Raw genomic sequence first — 24074 nt, forward strand, 5'->3', positions numbered from 1 at the left:
TAAATGAGCTCCAGAGATGGGCGCGAGCCGTGGTTATCAGCGCAGACCCCAGAGCCGGGCATGAAACGCTAAGGCTGCTGCTGCAGCCACCAAGAAGCCTGTGTGCAAGCACAGGTCACTATCCATACCTCCCCTCCAGGGAGCCTGTGCTGCCCGCCACTGCCAGGGTCCCATGATTGAGGGACAACTTCCCTGGGAGAACACATGGCGCCTCAAGCTCTTGCAGTGTCATGCTGGGCTCTGCCGCTGCATTCTGTACCCCTTCCTCCCCACGGCATGAGTGAGCCAGAGCCCCCTAATCAGCTGCTCCTTTAACCCCGTCTTGTCTGAGCAAAGAACAAACGCCCTCAGGTGACCTACACACAGACGCAGGGCCAAATCCAAAGCTGAACCCCAGGAGCTGTGCAAACAAAGAAGAGAAAGGGAAATCTCCCCCAGCAGCCTCAGGAGCAGCGGATTAAATCTCCACAATCAACTTCATGTACCCTGCATGTGTGTAATAGCTGAATAGACAACGAATCATCCCAAATTGAGGCAATGGACTTTGGGAGCAATGATATATATATATTTTTTTTCCTTTTTCTCTTTTTGTGAGTCTGTATGTGTATGCTTCTGTGTGAGATTTTGTCTGTACAGCTTTGCTTTTACTATTTGTCCTAGGGTTCTGTCTGTCTGGGGTTTTTTTGTTTTGTTTTTTTTTTTTAGTATAGTTTTTAGTGCTTGTTATCATTGGTGGATTTGTTTTTTGGTTTGGTTCCTCTCTTCTTTCTTTCTTTTTTTAAATTACTTTTTAAATAATTTTTATTTTTAATAATCATTTTTTATTTTTTAGTTTAATAACTTTATTTTATTTTATTTTTTCTTTCTTTCTTTCTTTTTTTCTCCATCTTATTCTCAGCTGTGTGGATGACAGGGTCTTGGTGCTCCGGCCAGGCCTCAGGCCTGTGCCTCTGAGTTGGGAAAGCCAAACTCAGGACATTGGTCCACCAGACCTCCCAGCTCCACATAATATCAGACGGTGAAAATCTCCCAGAGATCTCCATCTCAACAACAAGACCCAGGTCCACTCAACGACCAGCAAGCTACAGTGCTGGACACCCTATGCCAAACAACTAGCAAGACAGGAACACAACCTCACCCATTAGCAGAGAGGCTGCCTAAAATCGTAATAAGGCCACAGACACCCAAAAACACACCACTGGACACGGTCCTGCCTACCAGAAAGACGAGATCCAGCCTCATCCACCAGAACACAGGCACTAGTCCCCTCCACCAGGAAGCCTACACAACCCACTGAACTAACCTTAGCCACTGCTGGCAGACACCAAAAACAATAGGAACTATGAATCTGCAGCCTGCAAAACGGAGACCCCAAACACAGTAAGTTAAGCAAAATGAGAAGAAAGAGAAACACGCATCACATGAAGGAGCAAGGTAAAAACCCAACAGACCAAACAAATGAAGAGGAAATAGGCTTTCTACCTGAAAAATATTTCAGAATAATGATAGTAAAGATGATCCAAACTCTTGGAATTACAATGGAGAAAATGCAAGAAACGTTTAACAAGGACCTAGAAGAACTAAAGAGCAAACAAACAATGATGAACAACACCATAAAAGACATGAAAAATTCGCTAAAAGGATTCAGTAGCAGAATAACTGAGGCAGAAGAATGGGTAAGTGACCTGGAAGATAAAATAGTGGAAATAACTACTGCAGACCAGAATAAACAAAAAAGAATGAAAAGAATTGAGGACAGTCTCAGAGACCTGGGACAACATTAAACACACCATCATTCAAATTATAGGGGTTCCAGAAGAAGAAGAGAAAAAGAAAGGGACTGAGAAAATATTTGAAGAGATTATAGTTGAACACTTCCCTAATATGGGAATGGAAATAGATAATCAAGTCCAGGAAGCGCAGAGAGCCCAATACAGGATAAATCCAAGGAGAAACACACCAAGACACATATTAATCAAACTATCAAAAATTAAATACAAAGAAAACATTAAAAGCAGCAAGGGAAAAACAACAAATAATATACAAGGGAATCCCCATAAGGTTAACAGCTGATCGTTTGGCAGAAACTCTGCAAGCCAGAAGGGAGTGACAGGACATATTTAAAGTGATGAAAGGGAAAAACCTACAACCAAGATTACTGCAAGGATCTCATTCAGATTCGACAGAGAAATTAAAACCTTTGCAGACAAGCAAAAGCTAAGAGAATTCAGCACCACTAAACCACCTTTACAACAAATGCTAAAGGAACTTCTCTAGGCAGGAAACACAAGAGAAGGAAAAGACCTACAAAAACAAACCCAAAACAAATAAGAAAATGGTAATACAAACACACGTATTGATAATTACCTTAAATGTAAATGGACTACATGCTCCCACCAAAAGACACAGATTAGCTGAATGGATACAAAAACAAGACCCATATATATGCTGTCTACAAGAGACCCACTTCAGACGTAGAGACACATACAGACTGAACGTAAGGGGCTGGAAAAAGATACTCCATGCAAATGGAAATCAAAAGAAAGCTGGAGTAGCAATTCTCATATCAGACAAAATAGACTTTAAAACAAAGACTGTTACAAGAGACAAAGAAGGACACTACATAATGATCAAGGATCAATCCAAGAAGAAGATATAGCAATTGTAAATATTTATGCACCCAACATAGGAGCACCTCAATACATAAGGCAAATGCTAACAGCCATAAAAGGGGAAATCGACAGTAACAGACAAATAGTAGGGGACTTTAACACCCTACTTTCACCAACGGACAGATCATCCAAAATGAAAATAAATAAGGAAACACAAGCTTTAAATGATACCTTAAACAAGATGGACTTAATTGATATTTATAGGACATTCCATCCAAAAACAACAGAATACACATTTTTCTCAAGTGCTCATGGAACATTCTCCAGGATAGATCATATCTTAGGTCACAAATCAAGCCTTGGTAAATTTAAGAAAATTGAAATCATGCCATGTATCTTTTCCAACCACAACGCTATGAGACTAGATATCAGTTACAGGAAAAAAACTGGAAAAAATACAAACACATGGACGCTAAACAATACACTACTACATAACCAAGATATCACTGAAGAAATCAAAGAGGAAATAAAAAAATACCTAGAATCCAAAAATGGGCAGAAGACCTAAATAGACATTTCTCCAACAGAAGATATACAGACTGCCAACAAACACATGAAAGGATGCTCAACATCTTTACTCATTAGAGAAATGCAAATCAAAACTACAATGAGATATCATCTCACACCAGTCAGAATGGCCATCATCAAAAAATCTAGAAACAATAAATGCTGGAGAGGGTGTGGAAAAAAGGGAACACTCTTGCACTGCTGGTGGGAATGTGAATTGGTACAGCCACTATGGAGAACGGTATGGAGGTTCCTTAAAAAAACGACAAATAGAACTACCATATGACCCAGCAATCCCACTACTGGGCATATACCCTGAGAAAACCATAATTCAAAAAGAGACATGTACCAAAATGTTCATAGCAGCCCTATTTACAATAGCCCAGAGATGGAAACAACCTAAGTGTCCATCATCGGATGAATGGGTAAAGAAGATGTGGCACATATATACAATGGAATATTACTCAGCCATAAAAAGAAATGAAATTGAGCTATTTGTAATGAGGTGGATGGACCTAGAGTCTGTCATACAGAGTGAAGTAAGTCAGAAAGAGAAAGACAAATACTGTATGCTGACACATATATATGGAATTTAAGAAAAAAAAAATGTCATGAAGAACCTAGGGGTAAGACAGGAATAAAGACACAGACCTACTAGAGAATGGACTTGAGGATATGGGGAAGGGGAAGGGTAAGTTGTGACAAAGTGAAAGAGCGGCATGGACATATATACACTACCAAACGTAAGGTAGATAGCTAGTGGCAAGCAGCCGCATAGCACAGGGAGATCAGCTCGGTGCTTTGTGACCGCCTGGAGGGGTGGGATAGGGAGGGTGGGAGGGAGACGCAAAAGGGAGGGGATATGGGAACATATGTATATGTATAACTGATTAAATTTGTTATAAAGCAAAAAATTAAAAAAATTTAAAAAAAAAAGAAGATATACAGATTGCCAACAAACACAGGAAAGAATGCTCAACATCATTAATCATTAGAGAAATGCAGATCAAAACTACAATGCGACATCATCTCACACCGGTCAGAATGGCCATCATCAAAAAGTCTACAAACAATAAATGCTGGAGAGGGTGTGGAGAAAAGGGAACCCTCTTTCACTGTTGGTGGGAATGTAAATTGATACAGCCACTATGGAGAACAGTATGGAGGTTCCTTAGAAAACTACAAATAGAACTACCATACAACCCAGCAATCCCACTACTGGGCATATACCCTGAGAAAACCATAATTCAAAAAGAGTCATGTACCACAATGGTCATTGCAGCTCTATTTACAATAGCCAGGACATGGAAGCAACCTAAGTGTCCATCAACAGATGAATGGATAAAGAAGATGTGGCACATATATACAATGGAATATTACTCAGCCATAAAAAGAAATGAAATTAAGTTATTTGTAGTGAGGTGGACGGACCTAGAGTCTGTCATACAGAGTGAAGTAAGTCAGAAAGAGGAAAACAAATACCGTATGCTAACACATATATATGGAATCTAAAAAACAAACAAAATTGTCATGAAGAACCTAGGGGCAAGACGGGAATAAAGACGCAGACCTACTCGAGAATGGACTTCAGGATACGGGGAGGGGGAAGGGTAAGCTGGGACAAAGTGAGAGAGTGGCATGGGCATATATACACTACCAAATGTAAACTAGATAGCTAGTGGGAAGAAGCCGCATAGCGCAGGGATATCAGCTCGGTGCTTTGTGACCACCTAGAGGGGTGGGATAGGGAGGGTGGGAGGGAGGGAGACCCAAGATGGAATAGATATGGGGATATATGTATATGTATAAAAAAAAAAAGAAAAAAAAATACCTAGAAAAAATGACAATGGAGACACAATGACCCAAAACCTATGCAATGCAGCAGAAGCAGTTCTAAGAGGGAAGTTTATAGCAATACAATCCTACCTTAAGAAACAGGAAACATCTCCAATAAACAACCTAACCTTGAACCTAAAGCAGTTAGAGAAAGAAGAACAAAAAAAACCCAGTTAGCAGAAGGAAAGAAATCATAAAAGTCAGATCAGAAATAAATGAAAAAGAAATGAAGGAAACGATAACAAATATCAATAAAACTAAAAGCTGGTTCTTTGAGAAGATAAACAAAATTGATAAACCATTAGCCAGACTCATGAAGAAAAAAAGGGAGAAGACTCAAATCAATAGAAGTAGAAATGAAAAAGAAGTAACAACTGACACTGCAGAAATACAAAAGATCATGAGCGATTACTACAAGCAACTCTATGCCAATAAAATGGACAACCTGGAAGAAATGGAAAAATTTTTAGAAAAGCACAGCCTTCCGAGACTGAACCAGAAAGAAATAGAAAATATAAACAGACCAATCAAAAGCACTGAAATTGAAACTGTGATTAAAAACTTCCAACAAACAAAAGCCCAGGACCAGATGGCTTCACAGGCGAATTCTATCAAACATTTAGATTAGAGCCAACACCTGTCCTCAAACTCTTCCAAAATTTAGCAGAGGGAGGAACACTCCCCAACTCATTCTACGAGGCCACCATTACCCTGATACCAAAGCCAGACAAAGATACCACAAAAAAATGAAAACTACAGGCCAATATCACTGATGAACATAGTTGCAAAAATCCTCAACAAAATACTAGCAAACAGAATCCAACAGCACATTAAAAGGATCATGCACCATAATCAAGTGGGGTTTATCCCAGGAATTCAAGGATTCTTCAATATATGCAAATCAATCAATGTGATACACCATATTAACAAATTGAAGGAGAAAAACCATATGATCATCTCAATAGATGCAGAAAAATCTTTTGACAAAGTTCAACACCCATTTATGATACAAAAACCCTCCAGAAAATAGGCATAGAGGGAACTTACCTCAACATAATAAAGGCCATATATGACAAACCCACAGCCAACATTGTCCTCAATGATGAAAAACTGAAACCATTTCCTCTAAGATCAGGAACAAGACAAGGTTGCCTGCTCTCACCACTGTTATTCAACATTGGTTTGGAAGTTTTAGCCACAGCAATCAAAGAAGAAAAAGAAATAAAAGGAATCCAAATCAGAAAAGAAGAAGAAAAGCTGTCACTGTTTGCAGATGACATGATACTATACATAGAGAATCCTAAAGATGCTACCAGAAAACTACTAGAGCTAATGAATGAATTTGGTAAAGTTGCAGGATACAAAATTAATGTACAGAAATCTCTTGCATTCCTATACACTAATGATGAAAAATCTGAAAGCGAAATTAAGGAAACACTCCCATTTACTACTGCAACACAAAGAATAAAGTACTTAGGAATAAATCTACCTAAGGAGACAAAAGACCTGTGTGCAGAAAACTATAAGACAGTGATGAAAGAAATTAAACATAGTACAAACAGATGGAGAGATATACCATTTTCTTGGATTGGAAGAATCAACATTGTGAAAATGACTATACTACCCAAAGCAGTCTACACATTCAATGCAATCCCTATCAGACTACCACTGGTATTTTTCACAGAACTAGAGCAAAAAATTTCCACAGTTTGTATGGATAAACAAAAGATCCCAAATAGCCAAAGCAATCTTGAGAAAGGAAAACGGAGCTGGAGGAATCAGGCTCCCTGACTTCAGACTCTACTGCAAAGCTACAGTAATCAAGACAGTATGGTACTGGCACAAACGGAAATATAGATCAATGGAACAGGATAGAAAGCCCAGAGATAAACCCACACACATATGGTCACCTTATTTTTGATAAAGGAGGCAAGAATATACAATGGAGAAAAGACAGCCTCTTCAACAAATGGTGCTGGGAAAACTGGACAGCTACAAGTAAAAGAATGAAATTAGAACACTCCCTAGCACCATACACAAAAATAAACTCAAAATGGATAAAAGACCTAAATGGAAGGCCAGACACTATAAAACTCTTACAGGAAACCATAGGCAGAACACTCTATTACATAAATCGCAGCAAGATCCGTTTTGACTGAGCTCCTAGAGAAATGGAAATGAAAACAAAAATAAACAAATGGGACCTAATGAAACTTAAAAGCTTTTGCACAGCAAAGGAAAACATGAACAGGACGAAAAGGCAACCCTCAGAATGGGAGAAAATATTTGCAAATGAAGCAACTGACAAAGGGTTAATCTCCCAAATTTACAAGTAGCTCAATATCAAACAAACAAACAACCCAATCCAAAAATGGGCAAAAGACCTATAGATATTTCTCCAAAGAAGATATACAGATTGCCAAGAAACACATGAAAGAATGCTCAACATCATTATTAGAGAAATGCAAATCAAAAGTACAATGAGGTATCACCTTACACCAGTCAGAATGGCCATCATGAAAATATCTATAAACAATGAATGCTGGAGACGGTGTGGAGAAAAGGGAACCCTCTTGCACTGTTGGTGGGAATGTAAATTGATACAGCCACTATGGAGAGCAGTATGGAGGTTCCTTAAAAAACTAAAAATAGAACTAGCATACAACTCAGCAATCCCACTACTGGGCATATACCCTGAGAAAACGATAATTCAAAGAGTCATGTAGCACAATGTTCACTGCAGCTCTGTTTACAATTGCCAGGACATGGAAGTAGCCAAAGTGTCCACTGACAGATGAATGGATAAAGAAGATGTGGCACATATATACAATGGAATATTACTCAGCCATAAAAAGAAACAAAATTGAGTTATTTGTAGTGAGGTGGATGGACCTAGAGTCTTGCAGAGTGAAGTCAGTCAGAAAAACAAATACCATATGCTAACACATATATATGGAATCTAAAAAAAAAAATTGGTCATGAAGAACCTACGGGGTGGATGGGAATAAAGACGCAGACCTACTAGAGAATGGACTTGAGGACATGGGGAGGGGGCAGGGTAAGCTGGGACAAAGTGAGAGAGTGGCATGGACATATATACACTACCAAACGTAAAATAGATAGCTAGTGGGAAGCAACCACATAGCACAGGGAGATCAGCTTGGTGCTTTGTCACCACCTAGAGGGGTTGGAGGAAGGGAGACGCAAGAGGGAAGAGATATGGGGATATATATATATGTATAACTGATTCACTTTGTTATAAAGCAGAAACTAACACACCATTGTAAAGCAATTATACTCCAATAAAGATGTTAAAAAATTTTCTTTTTTAAAAGAATTTTAGAATTTTCACCTCTGGCCATTCATAAATTAGAGAACAATGCAACCCTTTTAAACCAAATGATTGAAATAAAAAGCGCCATCTCTTGCATCTTTCCTCTGACTCTTTTGTTTTCAGTTGCCATTATAGTTAATGCGCTAACATGCAACTCCTCTTTCTCAGAAAATTATTGTTTCAGTTAAGTGGTGGCGGATAAGTTTCAAGTGTTCCCTTTCTTAGAGGTAATATCGATTAACTACGATCCCACTGAAAGGGATGATGAGAGTAGGAAGAATAAAAGTGGATAAAGAAACGTTTCATTGGCTTGGTTTCCCAAGGCTTCCTGATGCAGGGTTGGTAGCAAGGTGAGCCCCTTGCTGTCTTATTTAATAAGCACACCTCAAGGAATCATCTGAAAACTTTACCTGGAATACAAAGTTGAAGGGAAATGGAATCATTACACCAATTATGAGGGTATTGGGAGACTTGTGCTAGACCAATGAGTTTTGGTGCCTTCCTTATGGCAAAACTGTTTGGAAAACATTTTTGTTCCCTGGTCACATAATATTATGATTTCAAGAGACACTAACTTCATCATTAAATAAAAGTGTGTTAGTTCTAGAAGAAAGCCTTGCCCATCATCTAAAGTAATCTTGTTATCCTGGGTAAAATGAGACTTAGTTTATCCAAGGGACTCAGTGATTGAGTTCAAACTAGAATGAGGTAATGTTCTCCAGGTATAATTTTTCCTTTTGGGTTTATGGTTCATTGAATGTTTATTTTTCCCTTGTTCTTGTTGCAATGGGACTACAACTTCCTGGTTGTCTGGGTTTGGGTTCCCCGGAAACAGGCACTGAGACAAGGATTTGATTATAAGTAGTTTATCTTGGAGATGATCCCAAGAAACGCCAGCAGGGAAGTGAGAATTGTGAGCGAGAGGAAGTAGAAAGCTGACAGTGTGCGTTATCAAGCCAGCGATGACTGGGGTGACTGGAGCTTCATTCCACTGGGGAAACTCTGGAGCACTGTAAATAAACAAAAGAAAAGGACCAGCTTAAGATTATCCTGCCAGAGAGGGCAAGGAGCCTGGAATTTTATATATTAAGTTGCATGAGCCTTTGAGGGCTGCTTCTCTGGGGGTGTTAATTTTCTGATAGTTCTGGACTGACAGGCAATGTACAAAATGGGTTCTGAAGTCCAGAGGAAACCCTCAGCAAAGAAATGCAAGAGTTGGCAGTTGGCTGTAAGGCAGGTGTGGTAATGGCCAGGGGTTATGGAGTTGGGGTACCGGCAACTTTTCCTGCACCAATGAAAGTGAGTGACACCAGTACAACAGCCAAAGTGATCTGAATAAAAATGGGACTAATATCACTAATTAGACACGTTTTCCTGCCCCCATAGGAGAAGCCACATACACTGTAACTGTATTTTGCCTGGAGAGTTTTGAAGGTAGGATTTTTGGTCTTCAGAGCAAGGAGAATTTTAGTAACAAGAGGAGTGTTTCATGTGTCTGAACAGCTTGCTGCAGGGCACAGCAGAAGCTTGGTAATTGGATTTTATCAAAAATGGTCTACAAGTCTGTAAATATAAAGGTAACTTCAAAAGTGACTTTCAGTATGTTACACATTGCATCTATCTGTGCTGAAATTAGCTTAATAGTTTATGTTGGGCAACAATGAATATCCCCAGGGGCAGCCAATGTGATTATACAGCAAATTGGAAAGAACATTCACATAGACTCACTAATATCCTGATATAACTCTGCTCCAAATATGTACTTGGTAAACATATGGTTGAATAAGTCCCATAACTCAGAAGAGTTTCAAAGAGAGATCACTGCTTCTTCCGGGAACATTTGTCTCTGACTCATTTAAAAGACTGTACGTTCCACAGTGGAAAGGTTGTTTTTGTCTTTCCCGTCACTTTATTGGTAGTATCTGTACAGAAGTAGCCAGAGCAAAAGAGGTGCCCAATACATATTTGTTAGATGAATGAATGAAGAATGGAATATGTGCAGTGCTCAATGTCTCTCCTCTTTCCTAAGGTCTGTATCACTTCTCAGTACCAGAAGATGTGGTTCTTGGCACTGCCATAGGGAGGGTGAAGGCCAATGATCAGGATATTGGTGAAAATGCACAGTCGTCATATGACATCATTGATGGAGATGGAACAGCACTCTTTGAAATCACTTCTGATGCCCAGGCCCAGGATGGCATTATAAGACTGAGAAAGGTAAGCTCAGGAAGGTTTTGTTCATCTTCAGAATACCTCTTTGAAACTTGAATGTTGAAGGTGGTAGGGGTTGGGTGGGCTTCCTGACATAATCTTACAACTGAAGGAGGTTTGCCTTCTTGAGCTGTGCAAAAGTGAGTGCTTTTTGCACATCCTATCTTCTAGTCCTACTTTATATTTCAGCTAAACCTCGGTAAACAGTGGCCATGGTGGTGCTAGCCTCCCACCTCACCCATCATTTCTTTCCTCTCTGTGTTTCAGTGTTTTTCCATGAGCTGCAGGAACTTGCTCAGTTCTTGTCCAGAGCATCCACCTATGTAGGAAAGCCAGCACTCTGAAGGCAACCTTTAAGCAATGAGGGACAAAGATTGGTGGACAGTTCCTATTCACTGAAGAAATTATTGTGAGGCATATTGTTTATGATTCCTTAGAGGATTTTCAGTGGGAATAATCCTCATAAGCCCATAGAGGTGGCAAGTTCAATGGCTTTTCATCCTTTTCTATAGAACTCTCCCCATTTCTAATCTCCTGCTTCCTAGAATATCTCTGCAAAATGCATTCAAATTCCCTGTGTCTTCACTGCAGGCTCTGCTTTTAGGGAAACTCAAAGACAGACAAAGTCGTCAGCTTCAGTTATTCAGGCTAGTTCTGGCACTGGAAGGACAGGGCCCACCCTGCTATCATTAGATACTCCTAACTGTGATCAAATGACCAAGCATTGTGGTCAATGAAGCTCATCTTTGCTTTTTTCCTGGGTGTGGGCCTACCATTGGAGAAAGAAACATCTCCATAAATAATACAAAGAATGTATGGCTTTTTTAAAATTGGAGTATAATTGCTTTACAATGTTGTTTTAGTTTGTGCCACAAAGTGAAGTGAATCAGCCATATGCATACACATATCCCCTCCCTCTTGGACCTCCCTCCCCGCCTCCATCCCACCCAACTAGGCCATCACATAGCACCAAGCTCAGCTCCCTGTGCTATACAGCAGGTTCCCACTAGCTATCTGTTTTACACATAGTAGTGTATTTAGGTCAAACCTAATATCCCAATTCATCCTCCCCTTCCCTTCCCCTCCATGTCCACACGTCCGTTCTCTACATCTGCCTTTCTATTCCTGCCCTGCAGATAGGTTCATCTCTACCATTTTTCTGGAGTCCACATATATGAGTTAATATACGATATTTGTTTTTCTCTTTCTGACTTACTTCACTCTGTATGACAGACTCAAGGTCCATCCACATCTCTATGAATGACCCAATTTCATTTCTTTTTGTGGCTGAATAATATTCCATTACATATATGTACCACATCTTCTTTTTCCATTCAGATATTGATGGACATTTAGGTTGTTTCCATGACCTGGCTATTGTAAATAGTGCTGCAATGAACATTGGGGTACATGTGTCTTTTGGACACATGTCCAAAATATGGTATATGCCCAGTAGTGGGACTCCTGGGTCATATAGTAGTTCTATTTTCAGTTTTTTAAGGAACCTCCATACTGTTCTCCATAGTGGCTGTATCAATTTACATTCCCACCAATAGTGCAAGAGGCTTCCCTTTTCTCTGCACCCTCTTCATCATTTGTTGTTTGTAGATTTTTTGATGATGGCCATTCTGACTTGTGTGAGGTGATACCTCATTGTAGTTTTGATTTGCATTTCTCTGATAATTAGTGATGTTGAGCATCTTTTCATGTGCCTCTTGGCCATCTGTATTTCTTCTTTGGATAGATGTCTGTTTAGGGCTTCTGCCCATTTTTAGATTGGGTTATTTGTTTTTTTAATATTGAGCTGCATGAGCTGTTTATATATTTGGGAGATTAATCCTTTGTCAGTTGCTTCATTTGCAAATATTTTCTTCCATTCTGAGGGTTGTCTTTTCATCTTGTTTATGGTTTCCTTTGCTGTGCAAAAGCTTTTAAGTTTCATTAGGTTCCATTTGTTTATTTTTGTTTTTATTTCCAATACTCTAGGAGGTGGGTCCAAAAGGATCTTGCAGTGATTTATGTCAAAGAGTGTTCTTCCTATGTTTTCCTCTAAACGTTTTATAGTGTCTGGCCTTACATTTAGGTCTTTAATCTATTTTGAGCTTATTTTTGTGTATGGTGTTAGGGAGTGTTCTAATTTCATTCTTTTACATGTAGCTGTCCAGTTTTCCCAGCACCACGTATTGAAGAGGCTGTCTTTTCTCCATTGTATATTCTTGCCTCCTTTATCAAAGATAAGGTAACCATATGTACGTGGGTTTACCTCTGGGCTTTCTATCCTGTTCCATTGATCTATATTTCTGTTTTTGTGCCAGTACCATACTGTCTTGATTACTGCAGCTTTGTAGTATAGCCTGAAGTTGGAAATCTGATTCTTCTGGCTCTTTTTTTTTTTACCTCAAGATTGCTTTGGCTATTCAGGGTCTTTTGTGTTTCCATACAAATTGTATAATTTTTTGCTCTAATTCTATGAAAAGTGTCTGGTAATTTGTTAGGGATTGCATTGAACCTGCAGATTGCTTTGGGTAGTATAGTCATTTTCACAATATTGCTTCTTCCAGTCCAGGAGCATGGTATGTCTCTCCATATTGCAATCTGTGACTGCTTTTGCTCATGATCATTTGTGTGTGTGTGGTAAATGTGAAAAATTCTGTACATTTTCCATATTTATTTCTCATTGTGACAACTACATTCATTAAAAAACGTGTAGAACACAGTTCAGTATTTTACAGACATGGGCATTTGCAAAGAAAAATACCCTTTTATCTTCATCATGAGTATTTTGTTCAGCATTGTTCTTTATATGCTTGCCATGAAGTAGTACAAATTAATTTTAAAATGGATTTGCTGATTCATGAATTAGAAGATAGATAATAGGTCACACTGTCAGGAGCCAATAATTTTGCCCTCTGTCTTGATCAGCATTACAATGACATGACTCCAAGCTTACTATCTGACTCTCTCTGTCATGTTACACAGGGATGTGCTTCCAATGGTCATGCTCTTAAAATCCCCTTTTGGGGAGGTATTGAAAGTGAGAACCTGGAATTTTCTGGATATAGTTTTATATACAAAATCAATTTTAAAAATCAATTTTGAAAAGAAAATGGCTGCATCTGTTTTAACTCTGCTGAGTAACACTCACTTTAAACCTGGATGGAGCTCAGTATTAAGAGTTGCAAAGTATTTAAAAACTCATGTGTGAAATAGAGTACAGTATAATTATACTTGAGTCAATTATTGACTAACCCAGAGACACATTTTCCTTGGCTAATGATTCCTAATGTCATTTTTGTTGTTATTATTAACTGCTATTCTTTGTTACCATAAGGTGCTTTTATAAACTGAAGCAATTAGCTGTTTGCTGTATTTTTATTCACCATTATTCATAAACTTGGAAGCATATACTACACATCTTGACACCAAAAAACCTATGTATTTTACTCTAGAGAACAATCTGTAAGGAGTCATTTTCCTGCAATTCATGGGTCCGCTTTTTTGTCTGACAAAATCCCATGGACACCAGGATGTGTTCGGGTAGATTGTCATTATGTTGGACAAAGAATTAAACAGAATATAATCTCTTAAGTTTAACAGCGTTTGTAAAGAATTTGAGATAACAAAATTGTTACAGTAGGGGTGATTAGCAAATTGTGAAAATGTTGATGTTGAATTGCCTATTCATGTACACACGGGTACTTGTGTTTAGTAATTTCGGAATAGACAGGGGATTGAGTATCTGCCTTGTTTATTAGAAAATATATCAAAAAAATCTAAGTCCAATTAGAATGAAATTCAACATAAAATTTTGAAATAAGGATATATATTTAAGCTTGTACAGGAGTTCTGAAAGAGTTTACTAATGCTAGCTTGTGTTCCAGCTTATTTTTTTTTAACTTGCACCGCAGATGTAAAGTTCATTTTCCTATAAGAATTGCCATGCGAAAATAAATTGTCTCTTTGAACCTTGACAGAATTACATCCTTGACATCTGAAGTATTATGTGTTGCTGAGAAAATTGGACTGTGAGGGTTCTGATGCAGATGGCCTTCTGGTTGTTTAAGGGGACTGTGTTCTTTTACCTGCCTCTATTTACATAGGTCATTAAGTTAAGTCTCTGGGGCTTTTAAGGAAAGAGGCATTAATAGGTCAGAAATATCTTCAGTAATGGTGCAATGAGGTAATTTCAAATTGCTTTTAACTGGTTGGTGGAAGTCACCACCAGACCTAGTTACCTACCTGTCTGTTTGTCTATCTATATATCTATCTATCTATCCTAAATATAAACACAGGTAGATATGTGTCTCTATACATATTTCTTTATATGCCCACCTGCTTCACAGCACAGAACTCATATAATAGAGACCTTCTAAGAATGCCCTAAAAAATAATAAGCCTCATTTTAGCCACATGATCAGTAAAGCAGTGATGCTCTGGAAGTGAAATAAGAAAACACTCTTTGTTGGGATTAGTGCTAAATTGTGCTTTATAATGTCTCCATGGACTAAACTGATTATTTCTAGTTCTTTACATTTTACACACTGTTGCAGAAATGATAAAATATTCTTCCCAGATAGAGATTATGTTCGATGCTGCCTTATCTCTGACGAGCAGAGGCCCGATTAACTGGCTGATTGGTATGCAGATCATGCCTTCACTAGTAAAATTTTATTATGACTCTGAAGTGAAATTTTGATGGCACAATTCATGACTGTGAATATTTTGTGAATTCCAAGTGAAATGAGCAAAACAAAACAAAACAGTAGGAGATTAGATTCACTGAGCTTGTATAATAAACAGATATCAATAAATGCCTGTAAAATTTACAGGTTGAATCTGGGGGAATGGAGAGTGATCCCATTAAGGCTCACAAATGGGCTTAAATGCACATAACGATCATCCATCAGCATTATACTCATTTGTTCTCGCTGCTATGATCATTAGTGAGAAATATTCATCTTTGTCATTTCTTAACAGCCTCTGGATTTTGAGACCAAAAAATCCTATACACTGAAGGTAGAGGCAGCCAATGTCCACACTGACCCGCGTTTCAGCAGCAGGGGGCCCTTTAAAGACACAGCGACAGTCAAAATTGTTGTCGAAGATGCAGATGAGCCTCCAGTTTTCTCTTCACCAACTTACCTCCTCGAAGTTCATGAAAATGCTGCTCTCAACTCAGTGATTGGGCAAGTGACTGCTCGTGACCCCGACATCACGTCCAGTCCTATAAGGTATTTCTCTTTTGAAAGTAAAACTGGTTATAGTGCATGACAAGCAAATCAGTACAAAATGTAATTACATATGCAGTCTGTGTGGCTGCCTTTGAGACTGTGTTCACATGACCAAGGAATTTTGGTCAACATGTACTGCGCTTGTGTGTGTGTGTTGCACACACCTGCGAAGAGCTGCATACAATGCCCAGAGCCAGGAATATCAAGATGAAGAAAGCTATTAACCTTTCAGAGAGCTCAATGAAAAAGCCAAAATCGAATATATTTTGCAGTGCATTTGGGTGGATCTTTTATATGATATTATTTTTGCTTGTTTGTGCTTTTTTTTTCTAGCATTAGAAAAGTATTGCTGTTTTTTTTTCTTTCTTTCTCCTTTGACAGTTACAGTGAATTATGTATAAGAATTTAGAGGCATGAGATCACTGTCTCAACACATTAAGAGGCCCCCTCTTTTATTTCTGTGTTTGGTGTTTGGCTTTGAAATTATCTTTTTATCACTTTATGGGCATTTCTTATAGGTCAGCATGTTTGGATTGGTGCCTTTTAGACAAAACCTTTCTCTGCCATTTCAAAAATATCTTTTGTTTACACTTTCCCTGCTCAAAATTTTTCCCAGGATGAGAAATATAATCCTTTGTTAAAGTTTTTCTTTCTTTTTTTAGAAATAAGGCTCAGTTCTGGGTTTTTCTTGTTGTTGAACTGTGTACATCTTTTCTCTTTTGCCAGTCACCCAAATGACAGTAGATGCTCAAGCTAAATAGCTTTCTTCTGAAAGAACACTGAAAATCTATAACTTGTCCACTGGTCTTCAAGGGTGAAGTGTTAGTTAATGATGTGTTTGAGTGTGGATTTCAAATATTGCTTTAGAAATGTTTGTTGAAAAAGAGAAAGAAAACTAGACGGAAGAATACAGTTTTAAAGAATTGTCCAGTTAATTTATGAGTTAGATGTCAGCTTATATCCAAGTCATTCAATTTCTAAGTTACAGGGACCTACGGCAGATACCTTTCTAATTACTTTATTCAGGGAAACTCTAGACAAGTGAGCTTTATGAAAGCTTTACTTTTTCACTTCTTTTTTATGTATTAAACTCCCAATACTCCCAAGGGTGCTGAAAAAGGCTGGAGGTGAAACCCAGCAGAATAATCAGTACCCCAAATAATTTGAGTTTGGGCAAAAAAAGAATTATTTTCAGGTCCAGAAAAGTTGTTTTTAACACAAGTCATTTCTAAATTCAGGATAATAGAGTGTATCTCATAAGGATATAAAAAAAAATCCTTTCTTCAAAAGAGCTCAACCTCTAAGAAGGGGATTTGAGGAATGGTCAGTGGCCCATTCTCTGTTCTAAAGGAACTCAACAAGTTGTGGACACACAGAATGGCCTCTATTTGGCTAAGAAAATCATATCTATCAGAGGGACAAGTATTGAATACAAGGGCAGGAAGTATCCAGAAAAATAAATTTACATAGGCATCCATTTTTTGACTAAATAGTGAAGTTGTGAAATGGCTTTATACTGAAATTCTAATATAAATAGAGACAGTGGTACTTGTTGAATGAATAAATCTGCCCCGTTTTCCATTGTTACTCCATTTCTTCTGAAAGAACACAGAACAGAGCAATTGCCACTTTCTTCACATCTTCAAGCATAAGAGAGAATATGAAGGAAGTAAACAAGATTGGTCTGAGAGACCAGCCATGTGGTCAGTTTAGCATTTGACTTGTCAAGATTTCTACTCTTGTCAGCAAAGAACCCATAGGGGGCCAGGAGCATGCCAAGCTGAGGACCCTCAGGGCAAATGGGGATTCAGATATCAGGGCAATCCCATGTACACCCCAAACATGGAATCTATAGTACCAGCGGGAACAGACTTCCTGTGCAGAAACATGTTTTTCATCAGAGATGAAGTTTGAGTAACTTTTGATACCAATACTAACCTCAAATTGGTTAGAAGTGGGTAAACATCCAGGTTCATAGCTCCCCACATGTTTTTGCCCATTTTATAATCTATCCATTGACTGATGTAAAAATGGAGATATACTGATAATCATTCCAGCTCACAGGGAATCAAGTGATGATTATCACTGTAGTTGATTGTTATTGTTATTGCTATTGTTATTTTTTATAATTGTCAGTGGCATAAAAGGCAGGTGAAGAAGAAGCTTGAGGCTGCTTAGCAACAACTGCCCAACTTGGAAGCATTTTGTTTCCAGGCGAACTAAAGGGGATCTGGGGCTGTGTTACCAGGAAGAGATGGACAGATAATGTACCATTTGATGACACAGGCATACTCTAGCTCTGATAGATGTCAGGCAAGTGCTAGTTCCTTGGCATATATGGTTCCACCCAAAGGAGGGGCAATTACTGTTTCAAATCATTTACAACAGGGTTTTGATGCACTATTCAGAAAGTGAGCCCCACACCGTTCTGACTGGAGGTGGACTGGCTCCATAGGAATGAATCTAGAATGTAAGAATCACCAACTGCATTTTTCAGTATCTGTTCTGCACTTTTGCAGTTGTCCCTCCCCCAACCCCTGTCCCCCAACTGGGTTATGGAGAGCAGCTTTCCTCTATCGATGCACAATTGGTTAATTTGTGTAGAAAATTAAATTTCCTGACTAGCCAGAGCAGTGCATAGTTCCTTATAAGTCTAGCAGACAGATTTAGAGCCATTTAACCTTTTTAAACAGAACTAGAGGACACAGATATTCAGGGAACTATCAAGTAACAAATAACAAAGCATGATTTTTCTCTTTAGGGCTGTTGTATTTTATATGCTAACAAAAATGTACACATCTTTTAGGGGAATGTTTACCTTGCCATCCAGCAAATAATAGGCATTTATTGTGGCATCTGCCATGTTAAAACATGCAGTCATTAATTGGTTGGTCAACTTCCTCTAAGACTCAACTTCTTTTGAGAGCACATTGTCAAGCTGAAAATATCATGTATTTTAAAATTATTATAACTAAACCTATTTCTATGTCTATAAACGTATCTGTATCTATATCTAGGTCTGTATAATCCCATCAGGGCAAACAGACAGTGACACAGAGGCAAAATTCATGGTCTTACCGTCTCCCTTCTGGGAACATTAATTAAGCATGTGCTACTTTCTTCAATACCGTATGCCTCTCAGTAATACAGAATACGATTGTTTAAATTATTTAAAAGATGTCGTATCTTGAAACTACAGCAGAGACATTTCAAATCCTGTCACTCCTACCTTCCAGTCAGACAGCTGGTCTCTTGGAATTCTTTGAGACTCAGCTTCCTCATGTGTATTCTGGGATAATATCATCTTTGGAGCTATTAACGCTACCAACTAATAAAGCTACCATAAATTTCATATCTTAAATGCAAATTAAAAACCTAGTACTCATTTCACCTTGCAATAAACCTTTCTCTGCTCCAAATAAATAAATAAATAAATAAAAATAATAAAATAAAATAAAATCCTAGTACTCATTTTAGCAGAGATTCTTCTACTCAAGAAGAATGCAGAACTACCTGTTATTTTTTATTTAACAGTTACATGCTAAATAGTCTAATTAACATCATTTAGTCTAATTTGCCCTTGCTACTGTGATGAATATTGTTACTAGTGAGTGCTTACTATGTGGCAGGGATGTGCTAAATGTATTCAGTTCATTTCCTAACACCTTTATGAGATAATATGTATACTCATTTATAACAGATGAGAAAACGGAGGATGAAAAGACTAACTTGCCCCCTGTCATACAAATAGTCAAGAATGGAACTGTGGTGCAGTTTTGTTTTTTTTTTCTGGCAGTGCAATGCCTGCTTTCTGTTCCTTTGTCACACTCCCTTTCTTTCCCTGTGATCTCTGACTCAAACTGTGTCTCTACGTATTGTGATGGCTTAGCAGGACCAATTTTTTTTCCTCAAAATCTTCTTTTATGTGTTTGTTTATTTTTAATTATATAATTTTCAGGTGTACAGCATTATAGTTCAACATCTGCATACACTACAGAGAGAGCACCACCACAAGTCTAGTCACCGTCCATCACCATACAGCAGATCCCTTGCATCCATTTCACCACCTCAACCCTGTTCCCTTCTTGGTAGCTACTAATCTATTCTCTGTATTTATGAATTTGTTTTTATTTTATTTTGTTTGTTCATTAGTTTGTCTCAGATGACACATATGAGTAAAATCATACAGTATTTGTCTTTCTCTGACTTATTTCACTAATCATAATACCTTCAAGGTCTGTCTGTGTTTTCACAAATGGCAGGATTTCATTCTTTTTTTATGACTAATATTCCGTTGTGTGCGTGTACATGTTTGTGTGACATCTTCTTTATCCATTCATCCGTAGATGGACACTTAGGTTGTTTCCATATCTTGGCTATTATAAAAAAGACTGCATTGAATTAGCAGACCAATTTAATTGAAATAATAAACTATTCATTCTTTAAATAGTCTCATTCAGTCCAGGAAGCATACCAGGAAAAAGGAGCATACATATATCAGGTCTGTGGAGTTAACCAGAGTATGGGTGGAGTGTTCCTTTCTCATCAGTCTAGCCCCTTTGTATGGGTTTGTTACTATCGGTTGTGAACCAAATTGTGATTAGGGAGGTAAAGGGAAAAACAACGTTATTGTTATTTGATGAGTCAGACATTGTGCTAAGTTTCTATTATGTATCATTTCACTTAGTTCTCACAAAAGACACCTATGAAGTAGTCAGTATGATTCCAGCGTTATGGAGAAGGAGACTGAGACTCTGAAAAGATGCTTCCTGTGCATGTTGACATGGCAGGGGGTGTGGGGCCAGGGTTTAAACCCGGGTTTCTTTTTACCACTGACGACTATGTCTGTGCATGCTTTGCTACGTTCTGGTACTTTGCATGAGGTGTGTAGGATGATGACAGCTAATGTTTACTGAGTCGGTACTTTGTGATAGACACTCTGAAATGGCATTTGAGGGAGCAAATTGTTTATCCTTAAGGTAAAAGTTCCTAGCACAGAGTAGGTGTTAAATACAGGTCAGTGCTTTCATGTAAACCTGCTACGGCTCATTTTTTTCCGCTCAGTAAAGTCATGTCAAGTGTATATTTGATTTCACCATGGCTTTGAGTGGCATGTGACTGTTTTTTTAGATAGTTGCTTCCTATTTATTTTTTGCAAAGCATTCTCCGTGAGTGAGACTACATGAGCTGCTTAAATTAAAAGTGGGAATGATGGCCATTCAGCAGGCGAAGCAGGCTGACACATGACCATGGCGGCCACAGTGCTCCGTGCCCTAATTCCTCTCTTGAATGTAAGTGCCCACTTAACACAAGACACTGCTTTTTCTTTTTTTTCCTACTTGTATTCTGGCATTTTTATAATTCGCCTCAGTTACCAGGCTTGCTGTTAATGAGCTCTTTTCCTGAAAACACTTCTTACAGTCCTGATGTCCAATGATGCTACAGTGGAAATGTTTCATACTGTAGAAAAGCTGGCAATTGTTTGGCGAATAACCTGTGTATTGATTGACTCTCTCCTCAATCTTGCAATAACTCCCAAGAGACCTTGTCTTTTTGTTGTTGTTGTTTTTAATTGTGATAAGAACACTTTACATGAGATCTACCCTTTTAACAGATTTTTAAGTGTACAGCACAGTACTGTTAACTGCAAGCACAATGTTATACAGCACATCCCTAAAACTTATTTGTCTTGCGTAACTGAAACTTTATAGCCATTGACTAGCAACTTCTCATTCCTCCCTTCTCCCAGCCCCTGGCAACCACCATTCTATGCTTCCATGGCTGACTATTTTAGATACCTCATATAAGTGGAATCATGCTATAACATCCTTCTGCGACTGGTTTCTTGTACTTAGCAAAATGTCCTCCAGGCTCATCGATGTTGCCGCACATCACAGAATTTTCTTCTTTTTAAGGCTGAATAATACTCCATTCTGTCTATACACCACATTTTCTTTATCCATTCATCTGTCGATGGACATTTTGGTTGTTTCCACATCTTGGCTATTGTGAATAATGCTGCAATGAATGTAGGAGTGCTAATATGATTTCAATTAGTTTGAATAAATGCCTTGAAGTGAGATTGCTGAATTATATGGTAGTTCTATTTTAATTTTTTTAGGAAATTTCATACTGTTTTCCATAGCTGCTGCACCACTTTGCATTCCTACCAACAGCGTACAAGGGTCTAGTACATGGACTAAGTCTTTTTAAAACAAGTAAAACTTGGTCACTTAGTTCCTGCACACTCTTAGCCAGTTAAAATTTGATTGTCTCCCAATTCAACAGTACCAGCTTTTCCAAGTCATTTTCCCAAAACACTCACTGTACTGCTAATTCAGCTAATAGTGATTAATATTAATTAAGTCATATATTCATTTAGTCACATGGCCATTCATTCACATTACACTATATATATATATATATATATATATATATATATATATATATAACGTGTTATATATACTATATATTACATTCTATGGCACATATGACTTGTCTATATCCATATCTATATATTTATATCTATATCTAATCTATGGTTTCCTAAGGAATTTCTATAAAGACAGATCCTCTGCCCTCATGGACCTTGTTCTATACTAAGGAGGCTGGTTAAATAGCCATGTTAAATTCAAGTCTTTCACATTTATCTAACTAACCTTTAAGGATATCTGAAAATGATAAACAAAACTAGATTATGGAACTTTAGGGTCACATAGAGGAAGAGGTTTCCTAGTTCTCTAAGGAATTGCAATAGAAGCAACCACAGATATCCAGTGATGTTAAAGTGGAAATATCTCACACTCTAGAGAACCTAGTATTAATCTGGAGGGTGGACTGTATGTATATAATTTTCTCTCATTTTTTATTCCCTCTCTCCCTTCCTCCCTCCTCTTTCTCTCTCACTATAAAGAGAAGCTTTGGGTAGAAAAAAGACTCCTTTTTTCCCTTAAAGGAATAATAAATAATATGTGATGCAGGGACTTTAGAATTCTGGGACTAGCAGAACTCAGATAATATTATTTATTAAAGCAGTTAGAGCAACCAGTAGAGCAATTAGAGGCAAAAGTTGAAAACTTGTAGATGGAATTTTTGATACTCGAAGTGCATGGGAGAAAATGTTAAAATGGTTTCTTTAGGCATAATAACAAAAGCTAGAATGAAATTAAACAGTGAGAAAGAAACAGTTGGAGTTCAGTGAAATATATAACTGATTCATAACTAAGGGCTTTATTTCATTATTAGTGGCTCTAAACAACATCTTTCCTTGCAGTTGGCTCAACATTGTATGTTCCTATAAATTTGCCACAGCAAAATAGTTTTTATAATATAAAAGTGCATTTATTCCTGTTAAATTTGGAAACTAGAATATACACTGCCCTTCTCCAAGAGCAGCATCTCCCTAACTGGGCTCTAAGGAACATCACTAGGACTAAAGACAGGGCAGCCAGATCAATTTGAACTCAAGTTTCTTTACACCAGGATTTCATAGATGAGTTACTTGGCTGAGAGGCTTTGCACTCTTTTTTTTTTTTTTTTTTTTTTTTGCCGTTCGTGGGCCTCTCACTGTTGTGGCCTCTCCCGTTGCGGAGCACAGGCTCCGGACGCGCAGGCTCAGCGGCCATGGCTCACGGGCCCAGCCGCTCCGCAGCATGTAGGATCTTCCTGGACCGGGGCACGAACCCATGTCCCCTGCATCGGCAGGTGGACTCTCAACCACTGCGCCACCAGGGAAGCCCCTTTGCACTCTTTAAGAAGGAGAGATTTAGTCTTTGAACTTTCTGTAATTTTTCAGAGAATCTGAAACATTTGACGTAAAGGACATTCAGGCTTCTGTGCTGGTCTGTACTCTAGATTCCAATACATCAAGCATTGCAGAGCATTGCAAACATCATGACACTTATTCCTATTTGTGTAGTCGAATATACGTTGCCCCCTTTTCCTTTCCATAGAACCTACTTAAGGGAGGACCCATGACTAGTGAATACTTTAAGTCTATTGCATGAGGCCAGAAGTCAGCAAACCATAGCCTGCGTGCCGAATCTGGCCTCCCACATTTTTTAAAAATAAAGTTTTATTGGAACACAGCCACTCTGCATTGGAATAGTTGTGACAGAGACAGTATGACCTGCAAAGCCTAAGATATTTACTTTACCAAAGAGTTTGTCATCTTCTACCATAGACTGGTAAGAGCATGGATTTTCATCAGTAATTTGAATAGTTGGTTCTCACATAATTCCAGGATCTTATTCTGTCTAGCAAACTCCCTAAAGGTAAGATTTT

General features: G+C 38.2%; 1 protein-coding gene across 1 annotated transcript in view; it reads left to right on the forward strand.

Annotated features, from left to right (window-relative positions):
- The window catches only part of CDH8 (cadherin 8), a gene marked incomplete at its 3' end in the record, with an annotated part of 356559 nt that overhangs the window by 197252 nt on the left and 135233 nt on the right, over nt 1-24074 (forward strand). Inside the window, exons 5-6 of the mRNA XM_079723723.1 lie at nt 10379-10566; nt 15538-15791. Of these exons, the coding sequence (XP_079579849.1) occupies nt 10379-10566; nt 15538-15791 (442 nt within the window). The remainder of the gene's footprint in view (nt 1-10378; nt 10567-15537; nt 15792-24074) is intronic.

The sequence above is a fragment of the Hyperoodon ampullatus genome (genome assembly GCF_949752795.1).
Source record: "Hyperoodon ampullatus genome assembly, chromosome: 18".
In the NCBI taxonomy this organism is placed as follows: Eukaryota; Metazoa; Chordata; class Mammalia; order Artiodactyla; family Ziphiidae; genus Hyperoodon; species Hyperoodon ampullatus.